At 43.8% G+C, this 26,381-nt stretch overlaps 1 protein-coding gene across 1 annotated transcript in view; it reads left to right on the forward strand.

Annotated features, from left to right (window-relative positions):
* Positions 1 to 2,107: 2,107 nt before the first annotated feature.
* gpsm2 (G protein signaling modulator 2) overlaps positions 2,108 to 26,381 on the forward strand; it is a 44,842-nt gene continuing 20,568 nt past the window's right edge. The window contains exons 1-5 of the mRNA XM_078407815.1: positions 2,108 to 2,212; positions 11,479 to 11,700; positions 20,721 to 20,856; positions 22,084 to 22,226; positions 25,681 to 25,804. Of these exons, the coding sequence (XP_078263941.1) occupies positions 2,154 to 2,212; positions 11,479 to 11,700; positions 20,721 to 20,856; positions 22,084 to 22,226; positions 25,681 to 25,804 (684 nt within the window). The 5' untranslated portion in view covers positions 2,108 to 2,153. The remainder of the gene's footprint in view (positions 2,213 to 11,478; positions 11,701 to 20,720; positions 20,857 to 22,083; positions 22,227 to 25,680; positions 25,805 to 26,381) is intronic.

Below are 26,381 nucleotides of genomic sequence, written 5' to 3' on the forward strand. Positions count from 1 at the left end.
CCCCCAACATTGGGAACATGTTTCTTGCCTCTAACGTGTCCAACCCCTTAATAATCTTATACGTTTCGATAAGATCCCCTCTCATCCGTCTAAATTCCAGTGTATACAAGCCTAGTCGCTCCAGTCTTTCAACATGTGATAGTCCCGCCATTTCTCCATCTACCTTCACAGTTCGCAACTCTTAGTCCCTTTGCCTCGCAACTTCTGTAGATAAAGACGAGAGGTGGAAAGACAAAGTGCGAGAAGGAAAGAAGTGTGAAATGTGATGCCAGAGGAAGGGATATAAGTGGAAGTGGCCAGAGAGGGAAAGGCAGACATAGTAGATATGTATCTTGGTAGGGCACAGGGAAGAGGGTGAAAATTGGTGGGTGGGGGGGGGGTTACCTAGGTATGTTATCTAAAATTGGAAAATTCCATGTTCACACATTTCAAACTGAAGATTTCCTGAGCTGCAATGTCACTGATTGATGTTCTCCAGAGATGCTGGCTGACCTGCTGAGTTATTCCAGCACTTTGTCCTTTTTTCCATTATTCCTTTGTGTTGTCCTTTCAGTTTGTGTGTGACCTCACTTGGAGGCCTAAAATAGAAAGGTTGAATGGGGAGGGGAGTTAAAATAGGTAGCAACCAGGAGATCCAGTAAGCCTTGGCAGACTGAGCATGTGTTTGGTGAAATGGTTGCCTTGTCTATATTTGGTCTAGCTGATGTAATGACAATAGACAATAGGTGCAGGAGTAGGCCATTCAGCCCTTCGAGCCAGCACCGCCATTCAATGCGATCATGGCTGATCACTCAATCAGTACCCCGTTCCTGCCTTCTCCCCATACCCCCTCACTCCGCTATCCTTAAGAGCTCTATCCAGCTCTCTCTTGAAAGCATCCAACGAACTGGCCTCCACTGCCTTCTGAGGCAGAGAATTCCACACCTTCACCACTCTGACTGAAAAGGTTCTTCCTCATCTCCGTTCTAAATAGCCTACCCCTTATTCTTAAACTGTGGCCCCTTGTTCTGGACTCCCCCAACATTGGGAACATGTTTCCTGCCTCTAATGTGTCCAATCCCCTAATTATCTTATATGTTTCAATAAGATCCCCCCTCATCCTTCTAAATTCCAGTCTATACAAGCCTAATTGCTCCAGCCTTTCAACATACGACAGTCCCGCCATTCCGGGAATTAACCTAGTGAACCTACGCTGCACGCCCAATAATGGAGGTGACATTGGGAGCACTGAGTGCGGTAGATATGAGTGTAGAGAATATGTTGTCTCACTTGGAAGGGCTGCTGGTCCCCTAGATGGATATGAGGGAGCAGGTAGAAGGTCAGGTGTTGCATCGCCTGCATGTAGTGGAAGGTATCAGGGGAGAGGGTAGTTTGGGTGGGAAGGGATGAGTGAATCAAGAATTTGTGGGGAGAGTTCTCTGGAAATGGGTGGGGATGTGATTGGTGGTGAATCACATTAGAGAATTGAAGGTATTTATTTCACAAAATGCTGGAGTAACTCAGCAGGTCAGGCAGCATCTCAGGAGAGAAAGAATGGGTGACATTTCGGGTCGAGTCTGAAGAAGGGTCTCGACCCGAAACGTCACCCATTCCTTCTCTCCTGAGATGCTGCCTGACCTGCTGAGTTGATCCAGCATTTTGTGAAATAAATACCTTCGAATTGTACCAGCATCTGCAGTTATTTTCTTTACATTAGAGTTGAATGTGGAGGCAGGTGGGGTAAAAGGTAAGGACCAGAACAAAGGTATGAACTCTACCCTTCTGTCTGTGGGGTGGGGTGGGGTGGGAGGATGGACTTGCTTGGGTCACTATTACTGATCCACATGAGCAGAGTGGTTATTTATGGGACTTTGGCTTTATGTTCATTTTGCAGATTATTTGAAGAATTGATCTCCATTACAAGAATTTGGGGCAAGTTTTGTGCATCAAATCAACTTTTTGCAGCATCTTCAGCTCCTTCCTACACAACTTTTTGTCTAGTTTGGAGAGAAAGGATGAAGCCGCACTTGAGAAATAGCCAACGTTCCCACAACCTTCACTCTTATGGAATCTCTATTTTTTTGCTCAGTTAAATTTATGACATTAAGTGATATTGATATTCTGGCTGACCCTATACAGTGGATATGTTGAGCATCGTTACATTAAGCAGCTGAATGGATGCAAATGATATTTTGGTTAGCCTTCATGAACACCCCTATCACATCCGTTACAGGTAGGTTTAATTTCATTCATTAAAATACTTGAATATGTCCATATTAATGGGGATCTATTACTTTACTTATTTTTGATTAGAAACACTTTAAGCGGAATCTTTGTTCTATATTGAACTGAAATTGAATTATTTGTTCTATATCTCTCCATCACCGCCTATATCTCTTGTTTCCCTTTCCCCCAACTCTGTCTGAAGAAGGGTCTCGACCCAAAGGGTCTCACCCATTTCCTTCTCTCCAGAAATGCTGCATGTCCCTCTGAGTTACTCCAACATTTTGTGTCCATAAACTGAATCCTATATCCTTAAATGTGCTGTCATTTCAGTTAAATAGTGTCTGTGATTTAACCTGATTTTTCCCTTGTATTTTCTTGCTATTATTCACATTCTACCTTCTGTTTCCCTATAATGTTAAAGCTCCTTATAATGGTTCCTTTGGAAGATAAAACATTTGTGCTTTGAATCACTTTTAGGATTACAGAATATGTTTTACAAAAATATTTCAAATTCTTTTGATCACATGTTATAATATCCATCCCTTTATCTTCACAGTTTCACTGCTTTTATATTCCCTTTTATACTATGTTAAGATCAAGATTCAATTTATTGTCACATGTACCAATTAAGGTACAGTGAAAGGACAGACAGACTTGGTGAGGCAGCCAGTGCTGGTGAGGCAGCCAGCGCTGGTGAGGGCAGCCAGCACTGGTGAGGCTGCCAGCGTTGGTGAGGCAGCCAGCGATGGTGTGGCAGCAAGCGTTGGTGGTGGCAGCCAGTGTTTTGTCAATCCAATGCTTTAGATTTCTCTGTAATATTAAATGCTGATTCCATCACCCGAAGTCTCATGCCAGATTTTTGAAAAATATAAAACACATTGCTACTCTGAAAGGGGTGACCGCGCTTTTGCGGTTGCAGCTCTGAGACTGTGGAACAGCATCCCTCTCCCCATCAGAACTGCCCCCTCCATCGACTCCTTTAAGTCCATGCTCAAAACCTATTTCTACTCCCTAGCGTTTCAGGCCCTCTGAGGGGGGCGCTGTGAACTGTTTATGTATGTGCTGTTATGTTTGTGTGCCATTGTATGTTCGTTCTTAGTACCTGAACTGATGTACAGCACTTTGGTCAACGTGGGTTGTTTTTAAATGTGCTATACAAATAAAATTGACTTGACTTGACTAGTGTGTGTAGGACAGTGTTAATATGCGGGGATCGATGGTCGGCGTGGACCCGGTGTGCCGAAGGGCCTGTTTCCGCGCTTTCTCTCAAAACTAAACTACATAAGGGGGGGGGGGGGGGTGAGAAAAAGAGGTGTGGGAGAAATTGGCTTGTTTTACTGTAATTTTAACAGGAGGATAGGCTTGTTCTGACTTTGCAATTGTCAATAAAAATGGTTTCGTTAGAATTCTGGGCGTATAAATTTGGTATGGGCCACATGGACATGAGCCTTCAGCTTATAGCTTGGAGTCAAATGCTTTACATGATGTATGAAGGAACACTGCCATTCATTTTTATTCCTTTGTCCCTGCTAATGAATTATTAATAATCGAGGTATTGTGTTAACAACTGGGAGTTGTTGCAAAAAAATCCCTTCACATCGACATTTAGGATGCTCGCTTCCTAAGCAATTGGTTAGCCAAGATCAATGCTTGCCTTGTGTAGGAACGAGCTGCAGATTGAACTGAAGATGGACACATAAAGCTGGGATTAACTCAGTGGGTCAGGCAGCATCTCTGGAGAAAAGGAATAGGGTCAAGACCCTCCTTCAGTCTGAAGAAGGGTCTTGACCCAAAACATCACCTATTCGTTTTCCAGATATGCTGGCTGAGCTGGTGAGTTACTCCCAGCTTTTTGTGTCTATCTTCAATGCTTGCCTTCATGGCTTGGGGCATTGGAGGCTGCATTTGAAGTATTGTGTGCCGTTTGTAAGAAAGAGTGGAAATTTATATTAGGGCAAAAAAGCTGATCTTACAAGATAATGTCTGGGCTGCTAATCTGCCCGGACACCTGGAATAAAGTTGAGTTAAAAGTGATAGGTCTCCTAATGTTGATGATTTTCACTTTAAATGTGTTGTCTGACTTTGGAATAACTGAACTGTTTTTAATGTTTGCCGCGCTTTACACACAAATAAAAGAGCTATTCTAAAATATTGATACTCATCTTGACCGCACTTCAAACCACATGTGTGTTTTCTAAAAACTATTAATAGCATTGAAAATTTCAACTACTCTAAATATTAAAAGATTATAGTCTTCACCCAAGCAACAGATTGACCAATGTGGTCCGCTCTTTAGCAGTGGATGTATCGGAGACCATTTCAAATCTTGATTTGAAGTTTTTAATAATAAAGCCTACATTACAAATTAAGGTATAAATGGTCTCTAAAATGGTAATTATAAGATCTAAGACAGACACGAAAAGCTGGAGTTACTCAGTGGGACTGGCAGCATCTCTGGAGAAATAGGAATAGATGACGATTTGGGTCAAGACCTTTCTTCAGACTGTCAGGTGAAAGGGAAATGAGAGATATAGATGGAGATATAGTACAAATGAATGAAAGATATGCAAAAAAGTAACAATGATCCAGGAAACAGGATGTTGGCTGTGGACTAGGTGCTAATGAGTTATACAGACAAACTCACCAGGATGACAGTGAAACTGCCATAACGACTAATCTTTTGTTTTGTACTAACAAATTCTCCCTTCTTTCTTGCACTGGACTGCACTAAATACTCCAAATGCCGTCTAGTCACAGTTGTAGAGCTGCATCATGACGTCCTGACTTTTATACTCAATGCCCCAACCAATGAAGGAAAGCAGAGCACATGCTTTCACCACTCTGCTGCTTGTGTTGTCACCTTCAGTGAGCTATGGACTTACCCCAAGATCAGTAGGTGCATCAATGCTGAAGTGTTTTGCCATCAACCCCTTGCTTTTGACATTCCAAAGTTCAGCACCTCAGAGTGGTGGGGTTTTGGAGTGAGCTGCCAGAGGTGGTAGTTGAGGCAGGAACTATAATGACATTTAATAGACATTTAGACAGGTGCATAGATGGAAAATGTTGGCAGGTGGGACTAGTGTAGATGGGGCATCTTGATTGGCATAGGTAAGTTGGGCTGAAGGGACTGTTTCTGTGCTGTATGACTGACCTAACACTGCTCGGATTAAACTCCATCTGCCATTTCTCCCACGCTTTTGGTAGTTGCTCAGTATCCTACTGCATACTTTGCTGCTACCTCACTATCACAACTCCACCAATCTTGGTGTTGTTGGCAAACTTGGTAACTCGCCCATCTATTTTTGTGTCTAAGTCCTTTATAGAAACATAGAAAATAGGTGCAGGAGTAGGCCATTCGGCCCTTCGAGCCTGCACCGCCATTCAATATGATCATGGCTGATCATCCAGCTCAGTAACCTGTACCTGCCTTCTCTCCATACCCCCTGATCCCTTTAGCCACAAGGGCCACATCTAACTCCCTCTTAAATATAGCCAATGAACTGGCCTCAACTACCTTCTGTGGCAGAGAATTCCACAGACTCACCACTCTCTGTGTGAAGAAATGTTTTCTCATCTCGGTCCTAAACGACTTCCCCCTTATCCTTAAGCTGTGACCCCTGGTTCTGGACTTCCCCAACATCGGGAACAATCTTCCCGCATCTAGCCTCTCCAACCCCTTAAGAATTTTATATGTCCGGTCACATGGCGGCGCCTAACGGCAGCGGCTGACTAGCAGTCTGTCCGTCTTTTTTTTCCCTTTTTTTGTTGTGTGTCGGTGTTGGGATGGTTTTTATATATATTTTTTGGTTGTGTATGTGTGGGAGGGGGTGGTGGTGTGGGTGGGTGGGTGTGGGGGGGGGGGACTTTTCTCTTCCTCACGGCGCGGGGTGCGGCTCAGAAACAACAGATCTCTGCAGAATGACATTGGTTGCAGACCTCCAGTCAGTATAACAGCCTTCCACCACAACCCTCTCTCTGTCTTCTGTGCATAAGCCAGTTCTGAATGCATACAAACATCTCACTGCACATCTTAATCTGCTGGATCAGTCTACCATGTGGAAATTTATCAAATCCATGTGGACAACATCTCCCACCTAACCCTCATCAATCGTCTCGTCAAAAACTGTAAATTAAGATAGTAACACAATGGCCTACTGTGTACAAGGCCATGTTAACCCTTCCAAACCAGCATAAATTGTTTTCCAAAGAATCCTCTCCAATACCTTCCCTACCGCTGATGTGACACCAGTTTATAATCCCGAAATTAACTCTACTTCCCTTAAACAAAGGAACAACATTGGCTACTCTCTGGGACCCAGTCTGTGGTGAGAGAAGTTGGAAAGATCTTTAAGGCCCTGCTATCTCCACTCGCGCATCTCTTGATAACCTGGGATAGATCCCATCAGACCCAGGCGATTTATCCAACAATGCCCATTAAAAGTTGCAATACCACCACCTCCTTGATCTCAAAATGCTCTGACCTATTAGTATTCCCTACACTGATCTTGCTGTCCTCTGAGTCTGAAGAGGGGTCACCTAACCTTTTTCTCCAGGGATGCTGCCTGATCGCTGAGTTACTCCAGCACTTTGTATCAATCTTTCGCTGTCCTCCATGAATACAGATGCAAAGTACTAACTGGGTGACAAAAACAGTCATCAATGAACCTATCATCAGAATTAAATCTGTCACCACTGGCTACCCGACCAGAGCTGACAGCGTTCTATACAACTATCCTCGTTGACTGGAGTGACAGCACTGACTCGCTAGCCCCATTCTGATCTTTTTCAATCTTACTTCGATAATACTTTGGCTTTTGGCTTGGTTTTCTTAGTTGAGCGCTTAACCTGGAGTTGTAGCACAAGTACTTTGTGTTTTAATTGTAATTTATACAAAAATAATAATTACTGCTATATTTAGTTTGATTTGTTGATATTATGGCTACTTCTTTTGCACTAGTACATTTGATGTGCTGTTTTTAATCACAATGGCATCAGTTAATTTCTCCAGACTTGTTCTTCCTGGCAGATAAATCGTTATTGTTGTACTTTCTAGTCTTCAAAAGATCGTTTAATTTTTGCACACAAATTTAACAAGCATTTTGCGATTTATTATTATTTTTCTTCTTTTTTTTTCCAAGCAAACTCTTGTGTGTTAGCAGTACAAGTGTTCCACAACCAGCCTTAATTTGCTATTTTAGTCCAGCACAGAATACAAATGCTGAATTTACTGCTGCTGTCATCAATTATAGCATTACTTTTCAAAGGCACTATAAATAACATGGGTTTAATCTTTCTCTAAAGCAAAAATGTGTGGTATAAAATTGAATTCCCAGTAATAAACCTTTCTGTATGATCGTTGCCTGTGAACAGTAATGAAACAAAATTCCAAAACATCATCAAATTTATTAAGTTTGATCATTTGCTTGTCCTTTAACAAAAAAAAAAGCCTAGCGCTCTGTTCCTTGCCCATGTTTCGGGAAATCTCATCACCTAGCTGTGCTTCTACTCCCTGCCTACAAACAAAAACTGAAGCAGGACGATCTGGTACAGAGAGTTGTTCAATGCTGGTCAACAGACACGGATGACATCCTACGCGACTGCTTTGAGTCAGTGGACTGGTCCATATTCAGGGATTCTGCTGCTAACCTGAATGAGTACGCCACTGCCGTGACTGACTTCATCAGCAAGTGCTTCGGGAAGTGTGTGCCGAAGAAGACAATCCCATGTGTTCCCCAACCAGAATCCATGGATGAACTGAGGTACATTCACAGGTGAAGGCATACGAGTCAAATGATCCTGAGTGGTACAAGAAAGCTCACTATGATCTTTGCAAAGCCATCAATGATGCCAAGAGACAATACTGGAACAATCTCGAGTCCCAGTAATCATTCGGACACCTGAAACTTGGAAAAGCAAGTTGTGGACCATTTACTTGGGAAGCAACTCTGTAATGTCAGGGTTGTTTGTACTGTTAATTCCTGATATCCATCAGAGTGACAGCGAATAAGCCAAAAGCATTGAGAATGGAAAAAAGCTCAGTGATCCTTTTATTATGATTTCGGGTCGAGACCCTTCTTCGGACTGTCTGAAGCTGAGTCTCAACCTCAAACGTAACCTATTCCTTTTCTCCAGAGATGCTGCCTGACTGAGTTACTCCAGCTTTTTGTGTCCATCTTCGGTTTAAACCAGCATCTGCAGTTCCTTCCTACACATGAAACTAATGCACCTGGACAAGTGCCACGTGTGCCGATGCATTACTCTTCCTCCACTACTTTGGTGACCACCTGCACCAGTCCACAAGAGCGAGCAGGAACTTCTCTCAGTGCCTGGTCTTGCGTTCTTTATTTATCAATATGACTTCTACTTGGAAGTGTCAAATGATGTTGACAGCCCCCAGCAGCAGGTTGGATAGTGCAGTCACTTCAAGTAGAGTTGGGAGCTGGCAAAGAGGACCTTGCTGTTGATGGGCTGGGTGGTATCCCACTGGAAGGCCTATGCTTATGAAGATTGAGAATGAGAAATTGTCTGTGGGTGGTTCACTCGGAAATGTCTCTAATACAGCCAACTAATTGAAACCCTGTGGGTGCAACTCGTATCCAAAGTCATCCAAAATTTAGCTGGTCTAATTATTTTGTGTTCTTCAAGTACAAAGGACGGCATGGTGGCGTATCGGTAGTGTTGCTGCCGAACAGTGTTAGAGACCCGGTTTCGATCCCAACTACGGGTGTTGTCTGTACGGAGTTTGTACATTCTCCCCGTGACCATGTGGGTTTTCTCCGCGAGCTTCAGTTTCCTCCCACACTCCAAAGATGTACAGGTTTGTAGGTTAATTGGCTTTGTATAAATGTAAATTATACGTAGTGTGTGTAGGGTAGTGTTAATGTGAGGGAATCACTGGTCAGTGGCCCGAAGGGCTTATTTCCGCTCTGTTTCTCTAAACTAACATACAAAGGGTTAAATTCCAGCAGCTGAAATTGATCTGAGTGCTCTTAAATTACCAGTTTTTAAAAAATAATGAAGTTATAAAATATGGATGGATATTGAGAAACATCTGTGCTGGCTGAGTCATGTTTCCGACTGGAGGCTTGATTGTGGCTATTGAGATGGATGCTATTTTCTATGCTTAATTTAAAGTTAACGCGTGGCATGTTAAATACAGGCCATTTGCGTGACAAAGATGCAGATGCATGGGAATATCGAACTATAGGAATGTTGGGAAAGGTGGATGAGCAGCAGCAGCTAAATGTTTTGTTAGATCGTCTCTTTGAAATGTTGATTAGGTTCAATTTAGTTTATTGTCACGTGCACTGAGGTACAGTGAACAGTTTTTGTTGTGTGCTAACCAGTCTGCAGAAAGATAAAACATGAATACAATCGAGCCATTTACAGTGTATAGATACGATAGGGGAATAACGATTAGTGCAAGGTAAAGCCAGTAAAGTCTGATCAAGCATAGTCCGAAGGTCACCAATAAGGTAAATAGTAGTAAGCCGTGTGTGCCTTCTGTGTATTTACTGGGTTTTAATTTCCCTTTGGTTTAAGAAACACGTGTCCTACCTTTTCTTTATTTGAATTGGTCAGAAATGTGTGTAAACAAAGCAGTGATTAAAATTTAACGTGGACATTGAATTTTGGATTAATTTAATATAATTGAATAATGGTCACAGCAGGTTGAAGTTATCTGGTTAATTTCTAAAGGTGTAAAGCAAACCTGTTTGTCTTGGGATAGAATTCACATTGCCTCGGTTTTTTGTTTGAGTAGGGGATGCTAGAGAGTTTATATGGGGAACTAGATAACACTTAGAAGTTACTTTGGGAATTGACATGAAGAAAATAAACAGTCTTGGAATGAAACAATATTGGGTGGAAGAAGAAATGGGCAGGAAGAAACTTCAAATGCTGGTTTACACCGAAGATGGACACAAAATGTTGGAGTAACTCAGCGGGACAGGCAGCATCTCTGGAGAAAAGGAATAGGTGACTTTTCAGGTCGAAACCTGTCTGAAGAAGGGTCTTCACCCGAAACGCCACCTATTCCTTTTTTCCAGAGGTGCTGCCTGACCGGCTGTGTTACTCCAGCTTTTTGTGTCGATCTAGGGTGGAAGAAGACCCGTTTCTATATAACCTCTCCACAGTAATCCCACACCTTGTCTCATTAGAACACACTGACTTTAACTGCAGGTAATCATTGAAATGAACATTGCTTCAATTGTGCAAATATACTCTGCTAAACAATAGTCTTCAGTGTGTAGGAAAGAACTGCAGATGCTGGTTTAAATTGAAGGTAGACACAAAATGCTGGAGTAACACAGCGGGTCAGGCAGCATCTCTGGAGAGATGGAATAGATGACATTTCGGGTCGAGACCCTTCAGACTGAAGAATATAGTCTTTAGTATTTTTAGCTACAGTAACAAAATAAACAAATTGCCAATGAAAAGACCTTTAATTTTGAAAATCCTATGGGAGAAAAATAACATTTCCCCTCCAAAAAAGCCACGATGAGAACCCTTGATCAGATTATGATTTTCCAATTTTAGTTTTTTTTTCTCACAATAGATGATAGGCTAATTTTCATTTTGGCTTCCTATGTGTTTTGAACAGTTTTCCAATCTAGTGATAGTTCTCTATAGCTGAAAAATAATGATTAATGCATCCACTATCTTGGTACTTCATTCTTTTAAGATGACTGTTTACAAATATCTGTTTATCTCCTCTGCTATATCTCCAGCGTTAGTTTCTATGGCCTTTGTTCATTTGCTTTTCCTTCCTTCACCTTTCCTTTTATGAACCAAACAATAAACAAGAGATGGACACAAAATGTTTCGACCCGAAATGTCACCCATTCCTTCTCTCCAGAGATGCTACCTGTCCCACTGAATTACTCCAGCTTTTTGTGTCTATCTTCGGTGTACAACACTAGAACCTCCAATAAGCTCTGAACCACATAGACTATTATTGTTATTATTATTGCACTATTATTGTTTTTTTGTGTGTTTATATATATATATATATATTTATGAGTATGGTACATATACACACTTAACCTTTTTCTTGTTTATTATTTCATTTACAGTGTACTATGTTCACATATTCTGTTGTGCTGCTGCAAATAAGAATTTCATTGTTCTACCTGGAAGATATGACAATAAAACACTCTTCACTCTTAACTTCCTACACAATAAACAAGATGAATTCCTCTATATTTCATGCCAGTTTGTTGCCTCTTGATTGTTGCATTATTAGTTACTTTAATTTTTGTTGAATTTATACAGAATGGAAGCATCCTGCTTGGAGCTAGCTCTAGAAGGTGAACGGCTTTGTAAAGCAGGCGACTGTCGAGCTGGTGTGTCTTTTTTTGAAGCAGCAGTTCAGGTTGGAACAGAGGATCTGAAAACTCTCAGCGCCATCTACAGTCAGCTTGGAAATGCGTATTTTTATTTGCACGATTATTCGAAAGCTCTGGAGTTCCACCATCACGACCTCACCCTCGCAAGGTAAGCCTCAAGTGTACCAAGATCACTGGATTTATTTTAGGAAACTTACTCAGTTCAAGGATTCTTTTGACTTGAAATTAATCCCTCTACATCCAGTGAATGCCTTTTAATAACCATGTACACAAGATATACCACAGTTTATTCCTGCTGAGTTACACCAGCATTTTGTGTCTACGGTATAAACCAGCATCTGCAGTTCCTTCCTACACAATATATTCCTTTCTCCCTACCTCCTTTAATCTCTATATTAAATAACAATCAGCATTTGTTGTGCATTACTTAGTTTTCATGATGGCGGCTTTATAATAATCTTGTATTTCTGTGCTTACTCAGTGCAAATTATAACAATCTTGGATAAAAACTACACTGAACTAATGTTCTTCACAGGCGTTTCCAGTATTTATTTCTTGATGTAGACATAGAAACATAAAAATAGGTGCAGGAGTAGGCCATTCGGCCCTTCGAGCCTGCACCGCCATTCAATATGATCATGGCTGATCATCCAACTCAGTATCCTGTACCTGCCTTCTCTCCATACCCCCTGATCCCTTTAGCCACAAGGGCCACATCTAACTCCCTCTTAAATATAGTCAATGAACTGGCCTCAACTACCTTCTGTGGCAGAGAATTCCACAGATTCACCACTCTCTGTGTGAAAAAAAAGTTCTCATCTCGGTCCTAAAAGACTTCCCCCTTATCCTTAAACTGTGACCCCTTGTTCTGGACTTCCCCAACATCGGGAACAATCTTCCTGCATCTAGCCTGTCCAATCCCTTAAGAATTTTGTAAGTTTCTATAAGATCCCCCCTCAATCTTCTAAATTCCAGCGAGTACAAGCCGAGTCTATCCAGTCTTTCTTCATATGAAAGTCCTGCCATCCCAGGAATCAATCTGGTGAACCTTCTCTGTACTCCCTCTATGCCAAGAATGTCTTTCCTTAGATTAGGAGACCAAAACTGTACGCAATACTCCAGGTGTGGTCTCACCAATGCCCTGTACAACTGCAGCAGAACCTCCCTGCTCCTATGACATTAACCGCCTCAAATTCTCCACTCCCCTGACTAACTCTAACCTCTCCCCTCCTGAACGTGCAGCCCTCCACTCACTCCGCAATAACCCGGACTTATACATCAAACCCGCTGACAAGGCAGGTGCTGTGGTAGTCTGGCGTGCTGACCTCTATCGGACCGAGGCCAGACGACAACTCTCAGACACCTCTTCCTACCTATCCCTGGACCATGACCCCACCGACAAACACCAGACCTTTATCATCAGCACCATCACAGACCTCACCATCTCCGGCGATCTACCCTCTAATGCCTCCAAACTCATAGTTCCCCAGCCCCGCACGGCCCGATTCTACCTCCTACCCAAAATCCATAAACAGAACTGTCCTGGCAGACCCATTGTCTCTGCCTGTTCATGTCCCACCAAACTTATTTCCACCTACCTCGACTCCATCCTATCCCCCCTGGTTAAATCCCTCCCCACCTACGTCCAAGACACCTCACACGCTCCCTATCTCTTCGATAACTTCCGGTTCCCAGGCCCCCACTCCCTCATCTTTACCATGGATGTCCAGTCACTCTACACTTCCATCCCCCACAAGGATGGTCTCGAAGCCCTCCGTTTCTTCCTCGACCGTAGAACCAGCCAATCCCCATCTACCAACACTCTCCTCCGCCTAGCAGAGCTGGTTCTTACCCTCAACAACTTCTCCTTTGACTCCTCCCACTTCCTCCAAACCAGAGGCGTAGCTATGGGCACTCGCATGGGCCCTAGCTACGCCTGCCTCTTTGTCGGGTACGTCGAACAATCCCTGTTCCGGGCTTACACCGGCCCCATCCCCGAACTCTACCTCCGCTACATCGACGACTGCATTGGACTGCATTGGTGCTACCTCTTGCACCCATGCAGAACTCACTGACTTCATACACTTCACTTCCAATTTCCATCCTGCCCTTAAATATACCTGGACTATCTCTGACATCTCCCTCCCGTTTCTGGACCTCGCCATCTCCATCACAGGAGACAGACTAGTGACGGACATTTACTATAAACCCACTGACTCGCACAGCTATCTGGACTACACTTCTTCCCACCCGGTCCCCTGCAAGAAGTCTATCCCCTACTCCCAATTTCTCCGTCTACTCCGCATCTGCGCCCGGGATGAGGTGTTTCACAATAGGGCATCAGAGATGTCCTCATTCTTCAGGAAACGGGGCTTCCCCTCTTCCATTATAGATGAGGCTCTCACTCGGGTCTCTTCTACATCCAGCAGCACCGCTCTTGCTCCCCCTCCTCCACTCGCAACAAGGACAGAATCCCCCTCGTTCTCACCTTCCACCCCACCAGCCAGCGGATCCAACAAATCATCCGCCAACATTTCCGTCACCTACAACGGGACCCCACCACTGGCCATATCTTCCCATCCCCTCCCCTCTCTGCGTTCCGCAGAGACCGTTCCCTCCGCAACTCCCGGGTCCACTCGTCCCTTCCTACCCAAACCACCCCATCCCCGGGCACTTTCCCCTGCAACCGCACGAGATGCAACACCTATCCCTTTACCTCCCCCCTCAACTCCATCCAAGGACCCAAACAGTCTTTCCAGGTGAGGCAAAGGTTCATCTGCACCTCCTCCAACCTCGTCTATTGCATCCGCTGCTCTAGATGTCAACTTATTTACATCGGCGAAACCAAACGCAGGCTCGGCGATCGCTTCGCTCCTGCGCTCGGTCCGCATTGTCCAAACTGATCTCCCGGTGGCCGAGCACTTCAACTCCCCCTCCCATTCCCAGTCTGACCTTTCTGTCATGGGCCTCCTCCAGTGCCATAGCGAGGCCCACTGGAAATTGGAGGAACACCTCATATTTCGCCTGGGCAGCAGTGGTATGAACATTGACTTCTCCAACTTTAGATAGTTCCTCTGTCCCTCTCTTCCCCTCCCCCTTCCCAGATCTCCCTCTATCTTCCTGCCTCCACGTATATCCTTCCTTTGTCCCGCCCCCCTGACATCAGTCTGAAGAAGGGTCTCGACCCGAAACGTCACCCATTCCTTCTCTCCCGAGATGCCGCCTGACCTGCTGAGTTACTCCAGCATTTTGTGAATAAATACCTTCGATTTGTACCAGCATCTGCAGTTATTTTGTTATACCATTCAGATAATAGTCTGCTTTCCTGTTCTTGCCATCAGAGTGGATAACCTCACATTTATCCACATTATACTGCATCTGCCATGCATTTGCCCACTCACCTAACCTATCCAAGTCAACTTGCAGCCTCCTAGCATCCTCCTCACACTGCCCCCCAGCTAACACTGCCCCCCAGCTTCATGTCATCCGCAAACTTGGTGATGTTGCATTCAATTCCCTCGTCCAAATCATTAATATATATTGTAAATAGCTGGGGTCCCAGCACTGAGCCTTGCGGTACCCCACTAGTCACTGCCTGCCATTCTGAAAAGGACCCGTTTATTCCTACTCTGCTTCCTGTCTGCCAGCCAGTTCTCTATCCACATCAATACTGAACCCACAATACCGTATGCTTTAAGTTTGCATACTAATCTCTTATGTGGGACCTTGTCGAAAGCCTTCTGGAAGTCCAGATATAACACATCCACTGGTTCTCCCTTATCCACTCTACTAGTTACATCCTCGAAAAATTCTATAAGATTCGTCAGACATGATTTACCTTTCATAAATCCATGCTGGCTTTGTCCAATGATTTCACCACTTTCCAAATGTGCTGCTATCCCATCTTTAATAACTGACTCTAGCATTTTCCCCACTACCGATGTTAGACTAACTGGTCTGTAATTCCCCGTTTTCTCTCCCTCCCTTTTTGAAAAGTGGGGTTACATTAGCTACCCTCTGATCATCAGGAACTACTCCAGAATCTAAAGAGTTTTGAAAAATTATCACTAATGCATCCACTATTTCTGGGGCTACCTCCTTAAGCACTCTGGGATGCAGCCTATCTGGCCCTGGGGATTTATCGGCCATTCAATTTGCCTAACACCACTTCCCGACTAACTTGGATTTCACTCAGTTCCTCCATCTCATTTGACCCCCGGTCCCCTGCTATTTCCGGCCGATTATTTATGTCTTCCTTAGTGAAGACAGAACCAAAGTAGTTATTCAATTGGTCTGCCATGTCCTTGTTCCCCATGATCAATTCACCTGTTTCTGACTGCAAGGGACCTACATTTGTTTTAACTAAGCTTTTTCTCTTCACATATCTATAAAAGCTTTTGCAGTCAGTTTTTATGTTCCCTGCCAGTTTTCTTTCATAATCTATTTTCCCTTTCCTAATTAAGCCCTTTGTTCTCCTCTGCTGTACTCTGAATTTCTCCCAGTCCTCTGGTAGGCTGCTTTTTCTTGCTAATTTGTTGCTAATGTGATGTTAACTGATCTGACTGTTGTGCCTCTATTCCAGAAGGGCTGCAGGAAAATGGCTGGGATCTACAGGCCAGTGAGCTTAACATCTGGTTAGAAAGTTACTAGAGAGTATTCTGAGGGAAAGGATACACAGGCATTTAGATGGACAAGGCTAATTAGGGAGAATCAGCATATTTTTTTACGTGGGAGGTCGTGTCTTGTGAATGAGTTTGAGTTTTTTGAAGATGTGACCAAAAATGTTGATCAGGGCAGTGCTGTAAGTGTTATGTGGATTTCATCAAGACATTTGCAAAGGTTCACCAGCATATTCAAGGACAAGTCGCACCCTGACCACTCCCTCTTCTCGTCTCTCCTCCCCAATCGGGCAAAAGGTATAGAAGTGTGAAAACGCACACCTCCAGATTCAGGGACAGTTTCTTCCCCGCTGTTATCAGGCAATTGAATCATTCTACCAATGTCCTCATCCATACCAAACAAATTGCCCCATCTAAGCTAGTCCCATGCCTGTCTGAGTTTGGCGCAAATCCCTCTAAAACCTTCCTATCCATGTACCTGCCCAAATGTCTTGCAAATATTCTTATATTCAATACCTACTCTGGTAGCTCGTTCCTTATGCCTACCACCCTCTGAGTAAAAATGTTGTTCCTAAGGTTCCTGTCATGTGTGTTATTCCTGTCACATTAACACTATCCTAGACACACGAGGGACAATTTACAATTTTACCAAGGCAATTAACCTATAAACCTGTACATCTTTGGAATGTGGGAGGAAACCGGACCGATTTCGTAGAGATCTTCGGTGTCCTCCCACACTCCAAAGACGTAAGTTAATTGGCTTGGTTAAAGTGTAAATTGTCCCTAGTGTGTATAGGATAGTGTTAATGTGCGGGGATCGCTGGTCAGCGTGGGCTGAAGGGTCTGTTTCCGCGCTGTATCTCTAAAACTAAAACCTCCTGTGCTCCAAAGAATAAAGTCCTAGCCTGCCCAATCTCGTTCTAGCAATATCCTTGTAAATCTTCCTAGCACCCTTTCCAACAAGACCATAAGATATAGGAGCAAAATAATGCCATTTGATTCATCGAGTCTATTCCGTCATTCGATCAGTTAATGTATTTTTCTCTCTCAGCCCCATTCTCCTGCCTTCTCCCCATAACCTTTGATACCTTTACTAATCATGAATCCATCAGTCCCCACTTTAAAAATATCTATTGACTCCACAGCTGCGTATTCCACAGATTTGCCACCCCCGGATTAAAGAAATTCCCCCTCCTCTCCATTCTCCTTTTGTTTTGCGACTGTGGCCTCTGGTTCTGGACTCTCCCATTACCAGGCACTTCATTTCCACGTCCACACTATCTAGGTCTTTTATTACCTGGTGAATGAGATTCCCCCCCTTATTCTTCTAAACTTCAGCAATTACAGACCCAGAGGCATCAAACATTCCTCATACGTTAACCCAGTCATCCCCAGGATCATTCTCGTAAACCTCTGGACCCACCGCAATGCTTGCACATCCATCCTCCGATATGGAGCCCAAAACTGTTCACAATATTCCAAATGCCATCTCACACTGTAAGTTTCCCTGGTGTGGGACGAATAAAGGAATATATTATTATTATTCCAAATGGCATCATATTCACTGTAATTTAGAAGGATAAGAGGGAATCTTTTTTAAACATATAACATTGTTAAGGGATTGGACAGGCTCGGTGCAGGAAATTTTTTCCCGGTGTTGGGGGAGTCCAGAACCTGTTTAAGAATAAGGGGTAGGCCATTTAGGACTGAGATGAGGAAAAACCTTTTCACCCAGATAGTTGTGGAATTCTCTGCCACAGAAGGCAGCGGATGCCAATTCACTGGATGTTTTCAAGAGAGAGTTCGATTTAGCTCTTGGGGCTAACGGAATCAAGGGATATGGGGAGAAAAATGAAAGGGGTACAGATTTTGGATGATCAGCCATGATCATATTGAATGGAGGTGCTGGTTTGATGGGCCGAATGGCCTACTCCTGCACCCATTTTCTATGTTTCCTGTAGCAGGGTAACCAAAACTGAACACAATAGTCTGTATGCTGCCTCAACAATTTCTAAGTTCTATGAGCAGAATTAGGCCATTGAGCCAATCGAGTCTACTCCACCATTCAATCATGGCTGCTCTATCGTGTACGAGATGGTTTCTTAGAGCAGCTTGTAGTTGAGCCTACCAGGGTAAAGGCAATTTTGGATTTATTATTCTGTAATGAACCAGATTTGATTAGGGAGCTTGAAGTAAAGGGACCACGAGGAGGTAGTGACCATAATAAGATAAAGCTCAACTCTTGATGAAATTGGAGATGTCTGTATTCCTGTTGACCAAAGGTGACTAAAGAGACATGAGGAAGGAGCTGGCTAAAATTGATTGGAAAGGGACCCTAGCAGGAATGACGGTGGAACAGCAATGGCAGGAATTCTTAGGAACAATTGGGAAAATGCAAGATCTTTTCATTCCAAATGAAAAGAAAGATTGTAACGGGAAAATGAGGTGACCGTGGCTGACGAAGGAAGTCAAAGACAGCATAAAACTAAAAAAGAAGGCATATAACATTGCAAAGATTTGTGGGAAGCTGGAGGGTTGGGAAGCATTTAAAAACAATAGAATGTAACTAAAAAGGCAATACGGATATAAAAGTTGAAATACGAAAGTAAGCTAGCTGATAATATAAAAGAGGATAGCAATAGTTTCTTCAGTTATATAAAGAGTAAGAAAGGGGCAAGAGTGGACGTTGGACTGCTGTAAAATGATGTTGGAGAAGTGATAATGGGGATAAAGAAATGGCAGATTTTGTGAACATCGTGAGCTTTAATTGCAGAGTCCGCAGCCAGAGGTGCCAAGAGACCCATACCATCATGATCTCATCAATAAAGTAAAGACTGAAGAGACAAAAACATGCTTCAGAATCTCTAGCCAAGTTGTTCCAGTATAATTATGTGGATTTATCCACTGAAGCACAAAACTGCAGTTGTATCTTGACAACAAAAAAGAAAATAATTTCAAATGAGCAATTGCACATTCCTCGGCAAAGGAGAAATGTCATAAGTGATAGGAGCAGAATTAGGCCATTCGGCCCATCAAGTCTACTCCGCCATTCAATCATGGCTGATCGATCTTCCCCTCCTAACCCCATTCTCCCGCCTTCTCCCCCTAACCCTAGACACCCGCACTGATCACAAATCTATCTATCTCTGCCTTAAAAATATCCATTGACGGCCTCCACAGCCTCCGGTGGCAAAGAATTCCACAGATTCACCACCCTATGACTAAGATCATTAGCAGTGCAACTTTGGAGGGCTTGAACCAAGTATTGACGAGCAGGTTCTTTAACAACCTCCATTGTTAAACCTGGAATAGATCGGGTAAATACCACGGAGGGGCAACTTTTTTCCCCACAAAGGGTGGTGGGTGTATGGTAAGAGCTGCCAGAAGAGGTTGTTGGGGTAGGTACCTACGTACTATCACACAATGATCGAAAAACATTTGGGAAGGTACATGGATAGCATAGGATTAGGAGGATATGAGCGAAACACAGGCAAATGGAACTAGTGTAGATGGGGCATGTTGGTCAGCGTGTACATGTTGGGCTGAAGAGCTTGTTTCCACACTGGCTTTATGACTCCATTAATGCAATTACGAACAAGAGACCAATTTCAGCATTCTGCTGAAAATGATGGATTGCTTTTGTTGTCATGTAGCATTTAGCTGTGTGTGGTTCCAAGAAACACTTAAATCCATAAGAAATGCTATCGAAAACTCTTCAGTGATATTTTCAGTACCTACAACTGAGAAAGATGGTTGAGTTCATTTTGCTCAGATCATGGTATTGCTGCGGAGGTATTTGGAGAAATGAGCTTTATCAGTAGCTTTAATAACATTTTCTCCTCCACGTCAGAGTTAAGAATGCTCTTTAACTGCATGATGATCAGCTCTGTTTGCATTCTTTAGACTATGATACAGTCTGAGGAGGTAGCAGGATAAATGCCAAAACACACATAGCACAGAGGGCAAACTTCCCTTTCACATTCCCTGCAATTCTCATATCAGTCACCAGAAACCTCAGAAGGTCGATAAATAGTATTGGTATCATAACCGATTAGAAGGTGGGCATCCTCAGAATCATAGAGTGATGCAGAGTGGAACCAGGCCCTTCGACTCAACTTGCCCATACTGACCAACATGTCCCAGCTACACTAGGCCCGTGTTTCTTAAACATTGGGATAGTCCCTGCCTCAAATACTTCCTCTGGCAGCTTGTTTCATACATCCACCACACTTTGTGTGAAAAATTACCCCTCAGATTCCTATTAAACCTATGCCCTCTGGTCCTCGATTCACCTACTCTGGGCAAGAGACTCTGTGCATCTAAACGCACATGTTTCAACATCATACACCTGACATGTACCTGGAAGACTATCATCCTGAAGGTAGTCTTCAAGGTATATAATCTTCAAGACTTTCCATAGTCTTCAAGGGAAAACTCCACCTACATTATGTTAACTGCTTCAAAAGGATGAGAGGAGCATTAAGAACAAGTGCAATGCAGGAAGTGTTGCTAGTTGCATGTTATAATTTATTACTTGCTTAATTTTCAGAACAATTGGTGATCGACTGGGTGAAGCAAAAGCCAGCGGCAACCTTGGCAACACCTTTAAGCTTTTGGGACGTTTTGATGAAGCTGTAGTTTGCTGCCAAAGACATTTGGATATTTCAAGAGAGCTCTGTGATAAGGTAGAGGTCATTAAACGATTTGACATGCCATCTATATATCTATGCCATTTTAAGTAATGATATTATCACTTAAATTTGTCACTTAATATTGTCAGGTGTTAATTGTGACTTTTTTTATGATGACATTAGAAATTTAAAGGAAATTGTGGAGATCAATTAGTTGCTTATCACCATTACTTCTAGAGGGAGATCGATGGTCAATCTCTTTCTAAAAATGTATATGCCTATGGAGGGATATTGCTTATTGTCCTTACTTTGAGAAAACAATGAGTGAACTATATAAACACTGCAGTGAAAGTGAATTACTGTAAAGTAGATAGAAAAAATTCACATTAAAGGAAAACTACAGTAAAACTCTATTAATTTGGTATGTTCGGAACTTTGGGTGGTATTGGACTATCATATTTACCAGGCTACTGATAATATTGAATGTTGATACTTCAGAATATTTTCAATCCATTTTTAATTAAATGTTGCACAGAATACTAAATTTGCAATAGGGAGTCACAGGTGAGTGCAGGAACTATGGATCTCAAGAGAGGAAGGAGTGCGGGAACTATGGCCCTGTCGACTATTTTCTAAATGGGGAGAGAATCCAGAAATCAGAGGTGCAAACAGACTTGGGAGTGCTGGTGCAGGATTCCCAAAACGTTAACCTGCAAGTCCAATCTGTAGTAAGGAAGGCAAACGCAATGCTCGTGGAAGGAGAGCGGGAACTACATTCCTGCAGAGTGGAAGGAGAGAGGGAAGTATGTCCCTGGACAGTGGAAGGAGAGCAGGAACTATGTCCCTGGACAGTGGAAGGAGAGCAGGGACAAGGGCCTGTCGAGCCAAGTCCTGAACCATTGAGATTTCTGAATATTCACATAGCATATTTTTGGAGTTTTAACCAAGCTAAGGTTGTTTCATCCTTCAGGGAGATGCTCAAAATTTTGGTCTGACCTATTTGACAAAGACTCAGCTTTTGTATATGTATGAAATCAAACGAGATTGGGTCCACAGGATGGATTGCAAAGATGATCAGTTGGCTCAGAATTCTTCTGTGAATGAATGTTCTTCATTCTCAGGCGAGTAGAGTTTTGGCTGTTTTGTGTGGTGTTAGCCACAATCATAATTCATGATTGGGCACATGCACCAACCCTTGAAATGTCTAATGATTATCAGGGCCTTGCTGACTCTTTACTGCACTCCTCTATTTTATGCTGTTTTCTATTTTGTTCTGAACAGGTGGGTGAAGCAAGAGCATTGTATAATCTTGGCAATGCATACCATGCCCACGGTAAATCCCTGGCTTATGCAGAAGCACAAGACCCAGGCAACTTTCCCGAAGGCGTGATGGACGTTTTACAGAAAGCTTCAGAATACTATAAGTGAGTAGCTCTTGCATTAACTCGCAGAAGTTTAAGTTACTTTTGTGGCTTACATTTCTTCTGAATACATTATTCACTTAATTTTAGATAGTCACAAATGGAAACATCAGCTATTCCTTCTCTCCAGTGATGCTGTCTGACCCGCTGAGTTATTCCAGCTTTTTGTGTCCATCTTTGGTTTAAATCAGCATCTGCAGTTCCTACCGACACATTCACTTAAATTTGCTGCCCTTCCATTGCACCACATTTTACTGTATGGTAAAATATTCAGTGTTTCAAAATTGGAGGCAATAATGGATATTGCTGCCTGCTATGTTTGGTGAGGGGCATTGCCAGAGGAAAATGTTCAACTCTTTTTGAGACTGAAGAAGGGTTCCAACCTGAAATGTCGCTTACTCAGACCGTCCAGAATCTGAGCCTGACCTGCTGAGTTCTCCAGCACTTTGAGTTTTGCACAAGATTCCAGCATCTGCAGTTCCTTGTGACCACGCCCCTGCCAATCTAGTTTAAACCCTCCCGTGTAGCATTAGCAAACTTGCCCGCTAGGATGTTGGTCTCCCTCCAGTTTAGGTGTAATCTGTCCCTTTTATTCAGGTCACCCCTGCCTTGGAAGAGATCCCAATAATCCAGAAATCGTAATCCCTGCCCCCTGCACCAACCCCTTAGCCACACAATAATTTCCCCTATCTTCCTATTCTTACCTTCACCAGCACGAGGTACTGGGATCACTACCCTGCAGGTCCTCCTTTTCAGTCTTGTACCCATTTCCGTAAATTCTTGTTGCATAACCTCCTTCCTCTTCCTACCTCTATCATTTGTGCCAACATGCTCAACAACCTCCGGCTGCTCTTCTCTCTTGAGGATGCCGTGCAGCCGCTCTGAGACGTCCTGGACACTGGCACCAAGGAGGCAACACACCATCCTGGAGTCTCGCCCGCTGCCGCACAATCTCCTGTCCACACCTCTGACGATGGAGTCTCCCACCACCACAGCTCTGCCTGACGTCACTCTTCCCCGTTGAGCCTCGGCACCAGGGTTGGAATCACAGCCCTGGCGACCACTCAATCTTGTGTCGTCCGCTCCCAACAGGGTGAACCTTTTTTCAATAGGTACAGCCTCCTGCACTCCATGTTTACTCCTCTTTCTCACAGTCACCCACCTTCGCTGTGTCCTGCATCCTTGGTGTGACAACCTCACTGAAGGTCTTGTCCAGGAAACCCGTTTTCCCGGATGGTCCTGAGGTCATCCAGCTGCTGCTCCAGTTCCCCAACATGTGCATTCAGGAGCTGCACCTGGACACAATGTCTGCAGGTGTTGTTGTCAGAAGCACCAGCAGTGTCCCTGACTTCCCACATCCTGTAGGAAGCACACTACCAACTTGCCTGCCTATTCAAATCAAGCGTAGCCTCCTCGCCGAAGACTCTTGAGCCAAAGACTCGCACTTTACCTCAACAAGGCCGCTCCGCTACTGCTGTGCTTATTTTTATCTGCTATCTAATCAACTACTTTAGAGCTAATTTGTAAGTTACTTGAACTTGTGCCTTTGGCGCTCTTTTTAAATCTCCGTTCCCTCTGACTTGCCTTCTTTCAGCCAATGCTCGCTCTCGCTGCTTCTCTCCTGCTTCTCTCCTACTTCACCGATGCAGACAGGTTCATCAACTCTCAACCTTCACTTTCTGAAGTGATCAGTTCCTTGCTGGAGTAAGGGTCTCGACCCGAAATGTCACCCATTCCTTGCATCCAGAGATGCTCTCTGTCCCGCTGAGTTACTCCAGCATTTTGTGTCTCTCTTCGGTGTAAACCAGTTCCTTCCTACAATCAGTTCCTTGCTCTTGCTAACGCTGAGGGCAAGATTGTTCTGGCACCACTCAACCAGATTATGGCTCTCCCTCTGCACTCTAACAACAGATGTAACCTCAGCAAACTTAAAGAATGACTACACAGTCATGGGCATAGAGTGAGTAAAGCATGGGGACTGAGCACACAGCCCTGAGGTGCCCTGGGCTGATAGCCAGCGAAGAGAAAGTGTTGCCGCCAATTCGCATTGATTGTGGTCTGCTCGTGAGGAATCCGAGAATCCTTTTGTATAGGGATGAACAGAGACTCAGTTCTCTGAGTTTGACGATGCTAAGAGGGGAAAATGGTGTTCAAGGCGAGCTTTAGGCAACAAACAGCAACTTAACATACGTGCTCTAAGTGGTCCAGAACCATGTGCATCCATTGCAGATCTGTTATGATAGGAAAGTTGTGTCATAACCAACCTCTCAAAGCACTTCAATGGATGCAAGTGCCTCCAGTCGGTAGTCTTTGAAGCAGATCACTTTCCTCGTCTTGGGAATGTCCTTTTAGGCCTCTGATCACAGTAGTGAGAAGTTGAAGATGTTCGTGAAAAATCCAACCAGTTGATCCGAGCAAGTTTTAAGAAGGAAAGGAATAAATATGTGTCGGAAAATAACTGCAGATGATGGTTTAAATCGAAGGTAGACACAAAATGCTGGAGTCGTCTGAAGAAGGGTCTTGACCCGAAACGTCACCCATTCCTTCTCTCCTGAGATGCTGCCTAACCTGCTGAGTTACTCCAGCATTTTGTGTCTACCTTTGAAAGGGATAAATATTTTGTTTTGGGCAACAAGTAGTTATTATTGGGGGGCACTGTGCTGAGCAGTTAAAACAGATGGTGTGCCAAGATTTTGAGTAAAGGAGCAAGGATGTCTCACTGGAATTGTTCAGGGCCTTTGGAAGGTCACAAAGTGGACTGTGTGCCATTTTGTCCTTATCTAGAAAAGACTTGCTCCAGAGGGAATGAAGCAAACATTACGGAGTGACAGGATTGTCATTGAGATAATTGTCATTGTCAATAAGATTTACTAGGTTTGCTTTTTCACTAAAATGAGAGGAGATTTAGTTTAGTTGAGAGATATAGTGCGAAAAGAGGCCCTTCGGCCCACCGAGTCTATGCTGACCAGCGATCCCCGCACTTACACTATCCTACACACACTAGGGACGAGTTACCATTATACCAAGCCAATTAACCTACAAACCTGTACGTCTTTGGAGTGTGGGAGGAAACTGGAGCTCCCGGAGAAAGCCCCAGGCAGTTCACGAGGAAAACATACACACTCCATACATACAGACAGCACCCGTGGTTAAGATCGAACCCGGGTCTCTGTAAGGCAGCAACTCCACTGTGCCGCCATTTACAAATTTCTGATGGGACTAGGTAGACTGAATGTGGGAGGATAGGTTGTCTAGATAGGTCATGGTTTCCAGTCACAAGGCAGGGGATATTAAGCATAATCGGGATTTCTGTAAGGTTATTGAACCTGAAACTGGCCATTGTAAGATGGCCGTAATGGCCAAGTCACTTAATATTTTTCAGGAAAAATGTTGAATTTTCCTGTGTTAAACATAGTTCTAATGACAACTGTTTAATCTGCAACCACTTTGTTCACAGGGAAAACTTGGTAATAGTTAAAGAGCTCGGAGATCGAGCAGCCCAGGGACGGGCTTATGGGAATCTAGGAAATACATATTATCTTTTGGGGAACTTCAGAAAAGCAGTGAGATCTCATCAACAGGTAAGGATATCAAAAGCAGTTTTACCCTATTCCCAGGTCCCATCATGGAGATTCCAATGGATTGTTTTTGTTGGTATTTTTACATCCCTCCCTCTCCTTTCCCTCTCCTCTCCCTCTCCTCTCCCTCTCCTCTCCCCTCCCTCTCCTCTCCCTCTCCTCACCCTCTCCTCTCCCTCTCCTCTCCCTCTCCCTCTCCTCTCCCTCTCCTCTCTCCCTCTCTCTCCCTCTCCCCCCCCCTCCCTCTCCCCCCCTCCCTCTCCCTCTCCCTCTCCCTCTCCCTCTCCCTCTCCCCCTCCCCCTCCCCCCCTCCCCCCCCTCTCTCTCTCTCTCTCTCTCTCTCTCTCTCTCTCTCTCTCTCTCTCTCTTTCTTTCTCCCCCCCCCCACTCTCTCTCCCCTCCCCCCCCCCCCATGTACTGGTGCCTTCCCTAATTTCCCATTTACTGGTGCCCTCCTGTATTGTTCTACTTTCTATTTTCTATGTAAAATTACCCTTCCCATTCCCAGGTTTAAAGTTGGACTGGGATATTAAAATCCACACGCAGACTGGAAAATTTGAAACAGCACTGTGGCACAACA

The sequence above is a fragment of the Rhinoraja longicauda genome, chromosome 11, assembly GCF_053455715.1.
Source record: "Rhinoraja longicauda isolate Sanriku21f chromosome 11, sRhiLon1.1, whole genome shotgun sequence".
NCBI classification, from domain to species: domain Eukaryota; kingdom Metazoa; phylum Chordata; class Chondrichthyes; order Rajiformes; family Arhynchobatidae; genus Rhinoraja; species Rhinoraja longicauda.